This window comes from Canis lupus, chromosome 10 (assembly GCF_011100685.1).
Source record: "Canis lupus familiaris isolate Mischka breed German Shepherd chromosome 10, alternate assembly UU_Cfam_GSD_1.0, whole genome shotgun sequence".
In the NCBI taxonomy this organism is placed as follows: domain Eukaryota; kingdom Metazoa; phylum Chordata; class Mammalia; order Carnivora; family Canidae; genus Canis; species Canis lupus.
This window is the reverse complement of record NC_049231.1, coordinates 36,424,185-36,440,387: the sequence shown is the minus strand read 5'-3', so window position 1 is coordinate 36,440,387 and position 16,203 is coordinate 36,424,185. Positions and strand designations below refer to the sequence as shown.

Sequence of the window (16,203 nt, the reverse complement as noted above, 5' to 3'; positions counted from 1 at the left end):
AGTCCTGCATTAAGCTCCCCACAGGGAGCCTGCTTCTGTGTCTCTGCCTCTTTCTCTCTGTGTCTCTCATGAATAAATAAATAAAATTAAAAAAAAAAAAGAATTCAGCATAGAGAAACAAAGGAATTAATGGAAGAAAACTCTTCCCAGAGAGTGGGTAATAGAGGATAGAATGAAGACAACTAACATATATTTAATAAAGTTCTAGAAGGAGAGGAGAGGAAAGAATGAGGTAGAAACAGTATTTGAAAAGAATGAAAATTTTTCAGAGTTGAAGGACATCTATCCACGCATTTGAAAAAAATCTCCATACAATTTCAAGTAGGATAAATAAAAGGAAGTCTGCCTCTTCACATAAAAGTGAAACTTCTGCCAAAAAAGGCCAGAGAAAAATCATAAAAGAAGACCCATTGCCTCATCACCTTTAAAGGAGTGATTGGCTCACAGTGGACTTCTCAGCAGCATTGGTGAAGTTCTGTCTTTAGCGTGCTGTAAGGAATAACTCAACCTTAAGTATTTTTCAAGATCTTTTCCAATGGAATCTTTAAGAATTTGCCTCCCTTGGAAATGTTCAGCAATGTAATGTACTTCATGTATAAGGAAAACCTAAGTGAAAGGTCTGAGATGCAGGAAGGAATGTCATGAACAGGAAACTTGTCACCATGCTATGGTTAAGGGTCCTGGGCCTCACCAGCCAGACCAAAGGACATTTCTCTACCAAGGCCTTAAAGACAAAAGACCATTTACAGTCTCTGATGTTGTCTTCTTCAGACACAATTTGAGGTGAGCAGGGTTCACGCCCTAAATAATGCAGGCATGTGGTGCTTCTCTTTGCAAGATTGGAATCTCAACTCTGCTGCTCAAGTAAGAACTGAAAGTTGGTTCTCTCCATCTTTCTTTGCTCCCCAACAAGGTTATAATTTACAGAGCTGTGTATTGTTACTTACTATACAGTATTACCAGTGTCTCATACTCTGTAGAAGTAAATAAAGAGGAAAAAGACCTGAAGCCTAATAGAAGGTTATATACCAATTTTACCTCAATTAAGGGGGAAAAAAGGGAGGAAAAAGGCCCAACAATTTCAGTAGGACAAAGGCAAAGACTATCAAGCTTTTGATCATCTCCAGACTGACAGGAAGAGAACACACTCATACTCACTCTTAGTGTCTGATTTGGTTTGCAAAGAACTTAGAATCTTATCAGAAAAGAGCAATTACTCAGGGCAGGAGCACAAATGCACACTATCTCAGCCTGTCTGTGGTCCCTATTTACCTGAGGACATGAACAGCTGCCAGGACATTGCACAGGGCCGAGTCCTGCCAGATCTGAGATACGGCTGAATTTTTGTTGTGTCACAAGACTTCTCTAAGTGCACCATTCCTTCCAGATGAACACACAGCGATCTGTGCATTTTGTTTAGGAAATGCAGGTACCTGGCTTTCATCATTCTGGGGAGCAAGGCCACTGCCTCCTCTGATGGGAGAACACAAAGTCAGTGCCCAGTTTTCCATCGCTTAACAATATCATTTCCCCTGGCTTTCTAGAAGCTCTTCACCATGCAGACTGTGGGAAGACTAACTTCTAAAAAGTCTTTTGCCACAACAGTGCCTTCCGGGCATTCACACTTTTATGTAACCTTCTTGCCTTAAGTGGCCATTAGGCTGGCCTAGTGACTTGTTTCTAACCAGTAGAATACAGCACAGGTGACAGGGTGTCACTCCACGATTAGGTTAGATTTTGACTTCTGTCTCATCAGCAGACTCTGCCTTCTCCACTCACTCACAGGCTGACATTATTAAAGAGGCCAATGTGGGGCCGCCTGGGTGGGTCAGTCAATTAAGCATCCCAGGACCCCTGGGATCCAGCCCTGCATCATGCTCCCTGCTCTGTGGAGAACCTGCTTCGCTCTCTCCCTCCAGCCCTCCTCCCTCTCTGGGGCTCACGCTCTCTGTCTCTGAAATAAATAAGTAAAATCTTAGGGGAAAAAAAGGCCACGTGGCAAGGAACTGACCCTGTGGGTCCATGAGCCCTTGAGGCACTAAATTCTGCCACATACCACGTGAACTTGGAAGCAGATACTTCTCCAGTCAGTTCTTCGGATGAGACCCATTGTGGGCCAACACCTTGGATGCAACCTGCGGGTGGCCTGAGGATCTGGCTAAGCCCTCCTGGCCTGGTCTCCTGGCCTATAGAAACTGAGATGATGTATGCTGTTTAAGCTGATAAGCTTGCAGTAGTTTGTTACACAGCAGTTCATAACTAATACATGGATAAAACCAGTGAACAGAAAAAGAAATGAAAATGGTTTGTAAACTATAGGAAGTTCTCTGTTTAAAATTTTGGAAGTGCTTCTCTGCATGAGATCATTTGTGATTCGTATGTATGCTTGACAATGCAGAAGGGTGTCTGGAAAGGAGCATATTGAATTTAATGGTCATATCTGAGGAAGGGAAAGGAGGAGGGAGAGGACATGTAATGAGATTTTTACTTTTTTTTAGGGTTGTAAAACTTTCAGATTATATATATTGTATACAAATAGAAGAAAAGAGTAAAGGAGGCCTTGTCTAAAATTTTCTTGGAAGCCCAGAATTTTTCTGAATTTTATGATAGGATTTGTTTGTATTGATCATAAAAAAGATAGAAACTGGAACACTCAAAACGAAGTGATACAACTTAGAAAAGTTTGGCATTTTTTATAAAGTTAAACATATTCACTGTACAACAACTGTCCCACTCTGAGATACTTATCCAAGAGAAATGAAAGCCTGTGTTCACACACAAAGAAAAAACTGCATAAACCTAACCACTGAATTATACATTTAAAAGGGTGAATCTTGGGGCACCTGGGTGGCTCAGACAATGAAGTGTCTGCCTTCAGCTCAGGTCATTAGTCTCAGATGTAGTGTCCAACAGTTTATAGCAGCTTTCTTTTAAATTAGAAAAACTAGAAACAGTGCAGATATCCTTCACTGGTAAATGAATAAAACAAACTGGTAAAGCCACACAGTGGAATCATACTCAGCAGTAAGAAGGAATGAACTACTGATACCCACAGGAACACGGAAAAGTCTCAGATGTATCCTGCAAAGTGAAAGAAAGCACGCTCAAAAGATACAAGATGTGATCCAATTTATATGGCTTTCTAGAAAAAGGCAAAAATTGAGGATGGTGATGCTATACCTAAAGAAGATGAATTGCACTATAAGTAAATTATACCTCAATATACCTGATAGCAAAATGACTAAAAACGGGGTTTTTTGGCTTGGTTTAGTTTTGCGGTTTACCACACATCTATGGAGTTTAGATTCTAAGTTATGTAAAAGCTTCTGTCTTATTTTATTTTATTTTACTTTTATTTAATTTATTTTTTAAGATTTTATTTATTCATTAGAGACAGAGAGAGAGGCAGAGACACAGGCAGAGGGAGAAGCAGGCTCCACGCAGGGACCCCGACGTGGGACTCGATCCCGGGTCTTCAGGATTCTGCCCTGGGCCAAAGGCAGTGCTAAACCGCTGAGCCACCTGGGCTGCCCCAAAAGCATCTGTTTTAAAAGAATGTACAAATTCCCCTTATTGTCAGTAATACTTAGCTGTGCTGGGGACTTTATTTTGGATATCTAATGTAGAAAAATACAGAAAGTTCAAGAACAGATTTGTAACGTCAAAGTATGGTATGAGAAGATTAATGCTTTTTTTTTTTTTTTTTTAACTCCTCAAAGGTGAGGAAGAAAATGCTTCTCGTTCCTCCGGATGGGCATCCTATCTGCATAGTTGGTCTGGACTTCGATAAGACTGATGGGAAAACATTATTTATTAACCAAATAGAATCCATTTGGCAAAAAAGTTTCATGTATATTGCTGTCATTCTTTTGTCCAAAAGTGTGTGTGTATGTATTCACATCTATGTGTATTTGTACATATGTAAGTCAGATGTATTTTAAAAGTCTCCACTTGAAGTAAAAGTATGAAGTACTTTTTCAGCAGCCTGAAGTGTTGATACCAGTCCACAGCACTTTAACTCTGTGACCTCCCAAGCGTGCTGCCAGATGAAAACACCAAGAACAAAGTCACTCTTTCCCTCTGTGGAGCCTCAGGACCCGCCTGTATCTAGGCAGTACTGTGAATTTTGAAGTAAATTTTGGTACAGTACAACTGGAATTTAGGTTTTGAAAATAATGTTACAGGACTATTTATTGCAAGAGCAAACGTGCAGATAGATTATTATTATAAATTGTTAAAGAAAATTTGTTAATTAGAATATGAAGGAAAATGCTTTATTCATAAAATTGACATGTTTATTAAGGGATTATAAATCAAATATGTGCAGTTAATTATGAAACTAACATTTTATTTAGTAAAATGAACTATTTTTTTCTTCTCTAAAATATATATAACTCAAAACTCACTATGTTATTAGAAGCCCTAGTGTTGGCTGGTGTGACATGGAACATGAACATAGGGGACCAGCTCATTACCTTGGGGTGATTTCATGGTATCTCTCCAGGCTCTTGAGAGGGTTCATCTACTTTTAAGCCATGAATCTGTTTTGAGAATTCTTTCCCATCTCCTACAATAAAAACTTATCAGAACATTGACTGTGTCATTCAGCATTGTATCTAACATGAGAGTGGTGCTTCCCATGATTCAGCAGACAAGCAGCTCCATACACTCTCCATCACGAGGAACTTCAGGAAGACACCTTAGAGGTCAGAGTCACATTTTCACAGGTCTTAAGGTGTTACCTGCCTTCGATGCCTCTGAATATATTTTATGGACAAGATCAAAATTGTGTTCTTAAATCGTAAATCTGAGAATTCTATTTTTAATATTTATTTATTAAAAAATCACCACACAGTATACTCTGTAAAGTTTCCTTGAGCCTTCCAATTTATACTCTGATTTTCAATCTCAGCTGGTAAACCAACTTTGTACTTAGTTATTCATTATTCAGAACATTCCTTTCGTTTCCAATTTAGTTTAACTGAAATTTGCTGCTGATATTGTTGAGTTTGTTCTTTAAAAAAATATCTCCTATATCTGTTTTCCTCCTGTTTTAGAACAGACCTAACTAGTGAATGTATTAATGAAAATGCATCCATTTCAGAGCTGACTTTAAAAGTTTAGTTTTTTTACTTTACAAACTGTGAATATGCATATGCCAGCAGCATACAGTGTAATAGTATCTAAATAAATTTCACTGTAAGTCTAGATAGACCTTTTTGAAGTCTGTATAAACTTGTTTTGAAGTACCGTCTCTACTTACGAATGTTAATAATAAAAATACCTTTTTGCATGATAAAAATTATTACTTTGGTTACAAAGTGATATTCTTTCATGGTTTCAGCACGAGGAAATGTAATGATTATTTTAATATTTCTATTAAATATGTTTAACTGCATATCATATTTTTATGCCTACTCTTTTTTCCGTTAGGCATTTTCTCTTTGGAGTTTTTGAGTTAAAGTCTGTGAATTGCCATTGTACATTTCCTTACTACTGTCTTTAGACTCTTGGGACCCAGGGTATCAGGTGCTTGAGAGAACATAGATGGACCTCTTGGTATGTGACGTGTAGATCATAATGCTTCCATGTCTGACCTCTGCCTTCCAGCTGGAGCCGGGAGCCACTGGCAGCCTTTCTTTGGGCACCTCGTAAGTTCAGCCTCCTTTGTGATGTAAAGCATCTCTTGTATACAGTGAACTGTGCTTATGCTCCAAACAGTATATGATCAAGAATTATATTTACTTTCAGCAAACTTTGAGAATTATATTCCTTTAAACAAACTTCGGCAGATGTGTAACTGAACTGCTTACTGGAAAAGCAAAGCCTTACTAAAGGCATGCGGTATTTTGTGTTCTTTTTAAACACTGTATTGTTAGCTGGTGATGTCACTGGAATATATAGTATTGAGGAGTGTGTAATTTCCAATAAAGATACAGTTTGGTATTTAATGAATAGCAGGACACACTTAAAAAAGTAACTCCTACTGTATGATTAAGTTGGAATGTAGTGGTCACAACTTGGTCTAAGACTATCCTATATTGACTTAGTATCTGAAAATCAACTATTATTTCAAAATAAATGCACACTAAGGAAAACAACCTGATACAACTTTGCGAGTGACTTTGAGCTAAGTTTTACCCATGAGTGTTAAAAAGTATTTGGTTATCTACATAATAGGTCAGACACAGAAGACGACTTTTCCCCCTGCATTCAAAATGTGATTACATGGGGGAGGGAGGTGGAATCAAGTTGTGGCCTTCAAATTGTTACTTTAAAGGACAAAATAGAAAGCTGCATGTGAATAGAACATCAAATATGGTGAAGAAATAGAATTTCAGTTTCAATAATGTAGGTGACCACCCTGGCTTCCCTTCAGGGTGGGCTCACTCAGAACCCACATAGTGGTACCTCTCTAGAATCGAAGATGACAGCAATCCTCTCTGTCCCTGCCTCATCCTGGCAACTTTTGCCTCACCACCATACCAAGGAGCAAGCAATCAACTGAACCAGACACAGAGCCCTAACCCAAGCCAAGTAGATTAAAGTCCACTTGAATTATAGTCTCTGTGTAATTGGGATTGTGATATGTAAAGACAGAAGCTCTGGAATGCCCAGAAGGAGCAGGGAAGGCCCACCTAGAAAGCACAGGAGGCTAAGCAGACATGCAGAAGTAACAAGTGGGGGTGGGGAGGGGCTTTAATTCTAATGCCCGAGACAGGTTCAGTGGGTTCTAGACTATGTCCCTGCATCCTCAGTAAACTTCTGTGCTTTGAGAGTGACTTTAAAGTGTCTGAACACAGTGCAGTGGTGAGAGGAGAAACTCCACTCAGACCTGGACAGAATGTCTACTTCACTACTGACTGACTCAGGCTGTGCTTTTGACTATTTGAGCCCCTATCTCTATCTGCGAGAGGTGGACGTCACCACCACAGCACAGAGGTGCACTCCAATATCAGTTCCCCCTTTCTAATGCTATCTTTTTTCTTTAACCTGCAACGAGGTTTACCGGTTCACTTTTCTTTTTGTCCCCCTTTTGTCCTTCAGTGCATGGCATAGTGCTAAGTAAATATGCTTAATGAATAAGCGATTTTATTTTATTTTTTAAAGATTTTATTCATGAGAGACACAGAGAGAGAGGCAGAGATACAGGCAGAGGGAGAAGTAGGCTCCCCATAGGGAGCCCCATGTGGAATTCAATCCTGGGACCCTGGATCACGCCCAGGGCCAAAGGCAGGCACTCAACTGCTGAGCCACCCAGGGATCCCAATAAGTGATTTTAGTAATCAGCAAGTGAATGTAACATTTACCTGCACATGTACCTATAATCACCTCTTGTTTTTAAAACTTTATAATCTAATCTGCCCCAAACTAGAACTAGAATCAGGATTTCATGGAATATGATCAGCTAGTTAATGAAAATGAACAATTAAAAATGTAGTGTGGGGAACCTGGGTGGCTCAGTGGTTGAGCATCTGCCTTCCATTCAGGGCATGGTCCCGGGGTTCTGGGATCGAGTCCCGCGTCGGGCTCCCTGCACAGAGCCTGCTTCTCCCTCTGCCTTTGTCTCTGCCTCCCTCTCTTTGTGTCCCTCATGAATAAACAAATAAATAAAATCTTTAAAAAATAAAAATCTAGAACGAACTCTTCAAACTAAAATTCAAGGAACTTTACAAAGGAACTTTACAAGGAGGAACTGAACAAAAAAAAGCAACTATTAAAAAGAAAAAGATTCTAATCTAAGAAGCTCAGAATTTAATGGGAGTCTCTGGCCCCTGAAAATATGAAAATAGAAGAAAAAAGTTTCAAAGAAACATTACCAAAAAAAGTTTACAAAACTAAGGAATCTAAAAGAAAAGGCTTAACAGAGATCCAGTATAATAAAGGCATATTGATAACTTTTTGGAACAAAGAGTGATCCTGAAAAGTTTCTAGTGTCAGGGATGCCTGGATAGCACAGTTGGTTGAAGGTCCTAACTTGGGTTTTGGTTCAGGTTGTGATCTCAGAGTCATGGGATCGAGCCCCACATCAAGCTCTGCACTCTGGACAGAAGACTGCTAAAGTTTCTCTCTCCCTCTCCCTCTGCCACTCCGCACCTCTCTCTCTCTTTCTCAAATAAAACTCTAAAAAAGTTTCTAGTGACAGATGGTGACTACACACACCAGTTTTACATAATGTATAGAAATGTTGAATCACTATGTTGTATACCTGAAACTAACATAACACTCTGTCAACTACAATTTAAAAAAATAAGAAAAAAAATAAATTTCCAGTTCTGTACTGCATTAAAAAATCCACTTGTAAGTGGACTCAAGAAGTTCAAACCCAGAAATTTAGAAAGGAGATAATAGATCTTTCTTTGGAAGCAGTTAAATGGCATGCACGGAAAGAAATTTGTTATTCTAATGTAATAATTGCTAAATGTTAAAACAAAATTGACAAAAGAAAAAAATATGCCAAAGAGAAAAAAGTCACATATACACAGGAAGGGGAGGAAAATTGCATCAGACATCTCACAAAGCAACACAGCACACCAGAAGACCTTGCAGAAACTCCTTCAAAATTCTGAGGCAAAATGATTTGCAACCTGAAATTCTACAAGCAACAAATTTTCAAGTAAGTGGGAGAAAATACATTTTTCAGATCCTTAAAAATTAGGGGGAAAAATGCCTTCCCCTGAGCCTTTCGTGTTGAGAGAACATGCTCCAGAATGCTGAGAGAGAACAACAGAAGTGAGAAGTCTCCAGGAGGAGATTGAGTGCGGGGAGCGCTGAGGAGTGAGTGCTCCCAGTGTGCCTGGAGCTTGAAGAGGAAGGACCAGGATCCGAGGCTTCCCACAGGGATTCTTCAGAAGAAAGAAAATGGAGCTCGTGGGTTATTTAATGTAGCTGATGTGCAAAATCTTATTGAAAGATGTTGGAAGTGGAAAGATGATTACTGACAAAATATATTGAGGAAATATGTTTAATTTGCTTAGTTTTGAAAATGTGTCCGTTTAAAAAGAATTATTTTTAAATAAGAGTAAAGGGATGCGAGTGGGAATGAAAGAGGATTAAGGAGTTAGGGATTATTTTCTTATCTACTCAAACATCTTCATTCTATGCATTCCTTCCCATCCCCACCATAACCATACATCTTTTCTTCCTGACATTATTGATACATTGTTTTGCTTTTTACATATTTGTCAACATATAATTTACACACCATAAAGTTCCCTTGTTGAACATTTACCATTCAATGGTTTTATTTTTTTAACTATTTTTTTATTCCTTTTAAATTTTTTTGTAAAGATTTTATTTATTCATGAGAGACAGAGGCAGAGAGAGAAGCAGGCTCCATGCAGGAAGCCTGAGGTGGGACTGGATCCCGGGTCTCCAGGATCAGGCCCTGGGCTGAAGGCAGTGCTAAACCGCTGAGCCACCCAGGCTGCCCCATTCAATGGTTTTAGTACAGTCACGGAGTTGTGAGAGAATCCCCACAATCTGAGTTTAGAAATTTTTATTACCTCCAAAAAAAGAAACTCCCTACCCATTGGCAGTCACTCCCCCGTTAGCCCTCCTCAACCCTAGGCAGCCACTAATCCTCTGTCTCTCGAGCTGCCTGTTGTACACTTTTCATATAAATAGAATCATAGGAGCGGTCTTCTGTGACTGACTTCCTTCACCGCCATTATGTTTTGTTTTGTTTTTTTAAAGATTTTACCTCTTTATTCAAGAGACACACAGAGAGAGGCGGAGACACAGGCAGAGGGAGAAGCAGGCTCCATGCAGGGAGCCCGATGGTGGACTCCGTCCCAGATCCCGGGATCACAACCTGAGCCAAAGGCAGATGCTCAACCACTGAGCCACCCAGACATCCCAGGTATAATGTTTTCAAGGTCCTTTGCATTGTAGCATGCAGCCGCGCTCATTCTCTTACTGCTGAATAATAATCCCTTGGGGGGGAGGGGCAAGATGGTGGAAGAGCAGGGTCCCCAAGTCACCTGTCCCCACCAAATTACCTAGAAAACCTTCCAATCATCCTGAAAATCTATGAATTCGGCCTGAGAATTAAAGAGAGACCAGCTGGAATGCTACAGTGAGAAGAGTTCGCGCATCTATCAAGGTAGGAAGACGGGGAAAAAGAAGTAAAGAAACAAAGGCCTCCAAGGGGGAGGGGCCCCGCGAGGAGCCGGGCTGAGGCCGGGGCGAGTGTCCCCAGGACAGGAGAGCCCCGTCCCGGAGGAGCAGGAGCTGCACCGACCTTCCCGGTGGAAAGGGGCTCGCGGGGAGTTGGAGCAGGACCCAGGAGGGCGGGGATGCCCTCGGGCTCCCTGGGGCAGTAACAGAGCAACTGCGCGCCCAGGAGAGTGCGCCGAGCTCCCTAAGGGCTGCAGCGCGCACGGGGGACCGGCGGGACCCGGAGCAGCTCGGAGGGGCTCGGGGGCGGCTCCGCAGAGGGGGCTGCGCGGCCCCGGGAGCAGCTCGGAGGGGCTCGGGCAGAGGAAGAGGCTCCGTGCGGAGGGGGCTGCGCGGTCCCGGGAGCAGCTGGGCGGGGGTGGGGGGGCTCGGGCGGCGGCTCCGGGGAGGGGGCTGCGGGGCGGGAGCGCGAATCCAACAGCGCAGGCCCCGAGCACAGGGCGCCGGGACACAGCCCAGGATCCGGCCTCCCCCCGGGACAGGCAGAGGCCGGGAGGGCCCAGGACAGCAAGGACGCTTCTGCCCCAGCTGAGCAGATCAGCGGCCCCGCCCCGGAGCCTCCAGGCCCTGCAGACGGAGAGCTCCGGAGCTACTGCGGGGGCTGACTCCAGGGCTCCAGGGCTGGCCCCGCCACTGAGGTTGTTCCTCCTGGGGCCTCACAGGGTAAACAACCCCCACTGAGCCCTGCACCAGGCAGGGGGCACAGCAGCTCCCCCAAGTGCTCACACCTGAAAATCAGCACAACAGGCCCCTCCCCCAGAAGACCAGCTAGACGGACAAGTTCCAGAGGAAGTCAAGGGACTTAAAAGTATACAGAGTCAGAAGATACTCCCCCGTGAGTTTTTTGTTTTATTTTGTTTTGCTTTTAGATTTGTTTGCTTCCCCCACCCTTTTTTTCCCCTTTCTTTCTTTTTCTTTCTCTTTTTCTTTTTTTTTCTTTTTTTCTTCCTTTTTTTTTTCTCTTTCTCTTTTCTTTCCTTCTTTCTCTCCTCTCTTTTTCTCCTTTTCCCAATACAACTGGCTTTTTGGCCACTCTGCACTGAGCAAAATGACTAGAAAGAAAACCTCACCTCAAAAGAAAGAATCAGAAACAGTCCTCTCTCCCACAGAGTTACAAAACCTGGATTACAATTCAATGTCAGAAAGCCAATTCAGAAGCACTATTATACAGCTACTGGTGGCTCTAGAAAAAAGCATAAAGGACTCAAGAGACTTCATGACTGCAGAATTTAGAGCTAATCAGGCAGAAATTAAAAATCAATTGAATGAGATGCAATCCAAACTAGAAGTCCTAACGACGAGGGTTAACGAGGTGGAAGAACGAGTGAGTGACATAGAAGACAAGTTGATGGCAAAGAGGGAAACTGAGGAAAAAAGAGACAAACGATTAAAAGACCATGAAGATAGATTAAGGGAAATAAACGACAGCCTGAGGAAGAAAAACCTACATTTAATTGGTGTTCCCGAGGGCGCCGAAAGGGACAGAGGGCCAGAATATGTATTTGAACAAATTCTAGCTGAAAACTTTCCTAATCTGGTAAGGGAAACAGGCATTCAGATCCAGGAAATAGAGAGATTCCCCCCCTAAAATCAATAAAAACCGTTCAACACCTCGACATTTAATAGTGAAGCTTGCAAACTCCAAAGATAAAGAGAAGATCCTTAAAGCAGCAAGAGACAAGAAATCCCTGACTTTTATGGGGAGGAGTATTAGGGTAACAGCAGACCTCTCCACAGAGACCTGGCAGGCCAGAAAGGGCTGGCAGGATATATTCAGGGTCCTAAATGAGAAGAACATGCAACCAAGAATACTTTATCAAGCAAGGCTCTCATTCGAAATGGAAGGAGAGATAAAGAGCTTCCAAGACAGGCAGCAACTGAAAGAATATGTGACCTCCAAACCAGCTCTGCAAGAAATTTTAAGGGGGACTCTTAAAATTCCCCTTTAAGAAGAAGTTCAGTGGAACAATCCACAAAAACAAGGACTGAATAGATATCATGATGACACTAAACTCATATCTCTCAATAGTAACTCTGAATGTGAACGGGCTTAATGACCCCATCAAAAGGCGCAGGGTTTCAGACTGGATAAAAAAGCAGGACCCATCTATTTGCTGTCTACAAGAGACTCATTTTAGACAGAAGGACACCTACAGCCTGAAAATAAAAGGTTGGAGAACCATTTACCATTCGAATGGTCCTCAGAAGAAAGCAGGAGTAGCCATCCTTATATCAGATAAACTAAAATTTACCCCAAAGACTGTAGTGAGAGATGAAGGGGGACACTATCTCATACTTAAAGGATCTATCCAACAAGAGGACTTACAATCCTCAATATATATGCCCCAAATGTGGGAGCTGCCAAATATATAAATCAATTAATAACCAAAGTGAAGAAATACTTAGATAATAATACACTTATACTTGGTGACTTCAATCTAGCTCTTTCTATACTCGATAGGTCTTCTAAGCACAACATCTCCAAAGAAATGAGAGCTTTAAATGATACACTGGACCAGATGGATTTCACAGATATCTACAGAACTTTACATCCAAACGCAACTGAATACACATTCTTCTCAAGTGCACATGGAACTTTCTCCAGAATAGACCACTTACTGGGTCACAAATTGGGTCTGAACCGATACCAAAAGATTGGGATCGTCCCCTGCATATTCTCAGACCATAGTGCCTTGAAATTAGAACTTATCACAACAAGAAGTTTGGAAGGACCTCAAACACGTGGAGGTTAAGGACCATCCTGCTAAAAGATGAAAGGGTCAACCAGGAAATTAAGGAAGAATTAAAAAGATTCATGGAAACTAACGAGATTCATGGAAACTAACGAGAATTCATGGAAACTAACTAACTAATCAAAATCTTTGGGATGCAGCAAAAGCAGTCCTGAGGGGGAAATACATCGCAATACAAGCATCCATTCAAAAACTGGAAAGAACTCAAATACAAAAGCTAACCTTACACATAAAGGAACTAGAGAAAAAACAGCAAATAGATCCTACACCCAGGAGAAGAATAGAGTTAATAAAGATTCGAGCAGAACTCAACGAAATCGAGACCAGAAGAACTGTGGAACAGATCAACAGAACCAGGAGTTGGTTCTTTGAAAGAATTAATAAGATAGATAAACCATTAGCCAGCCTTATTAAAAAGAAGAGAGAGAAGACTCAAATTAATAAAATCATGAATGAGAAAGGAGAGATCACTACCAACACCAAGGAAATACAAACGATTTTAAAAACATATTATGAACAGCTATACTCCAATAAATTAGGCAATCTAGAAGAAATGGACGCATTCCTGGAAAGCCACAAACTATCAAAACTGGAACAGGAAGAAATAGAAAACCTTAACAGGCCAATAACCAGGGAGGAAATTGAAGCAGTCATCAAAAACCTCCCAAGACACAAAAGTCCAGGGCCAGATGGCTTCCCAGGGGAATTCTATCAAACGTTTAAAGAAGAAATCATACCTATTCTCCTAAAGCTGTTTGGAAAGATAGAAAGAGATGGAGTACTTCCAAATTCGTTCTATGAGGGCAGCATCACCTTAATTCCAAAACCAGACAAAGACCCCACCAAAAAGGAGAATTACAGACCAATATCCCTGATGAACATGGATGCAAAAATTCTCAACAAGATACTGGCCAATAGGATCCAACAGTACATTAAGAAAATTATTCACTATGACCAAGTAGGATTTATCCCTGGGACGCAAGGCTGGTTCAACACCCGTAAAACAATCAATGTGATTCAACATATCAGCAAGAGAAAAACCAAGAACCATATGATCCTCTCATTAGATGCAGAGAAAGCATTTGACAAAATACAGCATCCATTTTTGATCAAAACTCTTCAGAGTGTAGGGATAGAGGGAAAATTTCTCAACATCTTAAAAGCCATCTACGAAAAGCCCACAGCAAATATCATTCTCAATGGGGAAGCACTGGAAGCCTTTCCCCTAATATCAGGAACAAGACAGGGATGTCCACTCTCACCACTGCTATTCAGCATAGTACTGGAAGTCCGAGCCTCAGCAATCAGACAACAAAAAGACATTAAAGGCATTCAAATTGGCAAAGAAGAAGTCAAACTCTCCCTCTTCGCTGATGACATGATACTCTACCTAGAAAACCCAAAAGTCTCCACCCCAAGATTGCTAGAACTCATACAGCAATTCGGTAGCGTGGCAGGATACAAAATCAATGCCCAGAAATCAGTGGCATTTCTATACACTAACAATGAGACTGAAGAAAGAGAAATTAAGGAGTCAATCCCATTTACAATTGCACCCAAAAGCATAAGATACCTAGGAATAAACCTAACCAAAGATGTAAAGGATCTATACCCTAAAAACTATAGAACACTTCTGAAAGAAATTGAGGAAGACACAAAGAGATGGAAAAATATTCCATGCTCATGGATTGGCAGAATTAATATTGTGAAAATGTCAATGTTACCCAGGGCAATTTACACGTTTAATGCAATCCCTATCAAAATACCATGGACTTTCTTCAGAGAGTTAGAACAAATTATTTTAAGATTTGTGTGGAATCAGAAAAGACCCCGAATAGCCAGGGGAATTTTAATAAAGAAAAACATATCTGGGGGCATCACAATGCCAGATTTCAAGTTCTACTACAAAGCTGTGGTCATCAAGACAGTGTGGTACTGGCACAAAAACAAGACACATAGATCAATGGTACAGAATAGAGAATCCAGAAGTGGACCCTGAACTTTATGGTCAACTAATATTCGATAAAGGAGGAAAGACTATCCATTGGAAGAAAGACAGTCTCTTCAATAAATGGTGCTGGGAACATTGGACATCCACATGCAGAAGAATGAAACTAGACCACTCTCTTTCACCATACACAAAGATAAACTCAAAATGGATGAAAGATCTAAATGTGAGACAAGATTCCATCAAAATCCTAGAGGAGAACACAAGCAACACCGTTTTTGAACTCAGCCACAGTAACTTCTTGCAAGATACATCCACGAAGGCAAAAGAAACAAAAGCAAAAATGAACTACTGAGACTTCATCAAGATAAGAAGCTTTTTTTTTTTTTTAAATTTATTTATTTATGATAGTCATCAGAGAGAGAGAGATAGAGAGAGAGAGAGAGGCAGAGACACAGGCAGAGGGAGAAGCAGGCTCCATGCACCGGGAGCCCGATGTGGGATTTGATCCCGGGTCTCCAGGATCGCGCCCTGCGCCAAAGTCAGGCGCTAAACCGCTGCGCCACCCAGGGATCCCCAAGATAAGAAGCTTTTGCACAGCAAAGGATACAGTCAACAAAACTCAAAGACAACCTACAGAATGGGAGAAGATATTTGCAAATGACTATCAGATAAAGGGCTAGTTTCCAAGATCTATAAAGAACTTATTCAACTCAACAGCAAAGAAACAAACAATCCAATCATGAAATGGGCAAAAGACATGAAGAGAAATCTCACAGAGGAAGACATAGACATGGCCAACATGCATATGTGAAAATGTTCTGCATCACTTGCCATCAGGGAAATACAAATCAAAACCACAATGAGATCCCACCTCACACCAGTGAGAATGGGGAAAATTAACAAGGCAGGAAACCACAAATGTTGGAGAGGATGTGGAGAAAGGGGAACCCTCTTACACTGTTGGTGGGAATGTGAACTGGTGCAGCCACTCTGGAAAACTGTGTGGAGGTTCCTCAAAGAGTTAAAAATAGACCTGCCCTACGACCCAGCAATTGCACTGCTGGGGATTTACCCCAAAGATACAGATGCAATGAAACGCCAGGACACTTGCACCCCGATATTTATAGCAGCAATGGCCACAATAGCCAAACTGTGGAAGGAGCCTCAGTGTCCATCGAAAGATGAGTGGGTAAAGAAGATGTGGTTTATGTATACAATGGAATATTACTCAGCTTTTAGAAATGACAAATACCCACCATTTGCTTCAACGTGGATGGAACTGGAGGGTATTATGCTGAGTGAAGTAAGTTAGTCGGAGAA

The 16,203-nt window shown here is 41.3% G+C and overlaps 1 protein-coding gene across 1 annotated transcript in view; it reads left to right on the top strand.

Annotated features, from left to right (window-relative positions):
- Positions 1–5,405, top strand: part of GCC2 (GRIP and coiled-coil domain containing 2) — a 54,318-nt gene extending 48,913 nt beyond the window's left edge. The window contains 1 exon segment of the mRNA XM_038550860.1: positions 3,720–5,405. Coding sequence (XP_038406788.1) covers positions 3,720–3,790 — 71 coding nt within the window. The 3' untranslated portion in view covers positions 3,791–5,405.
- The last annotated feature ends 10,798 nt before the right edge of the window (positions 5,406–16,203 follow it).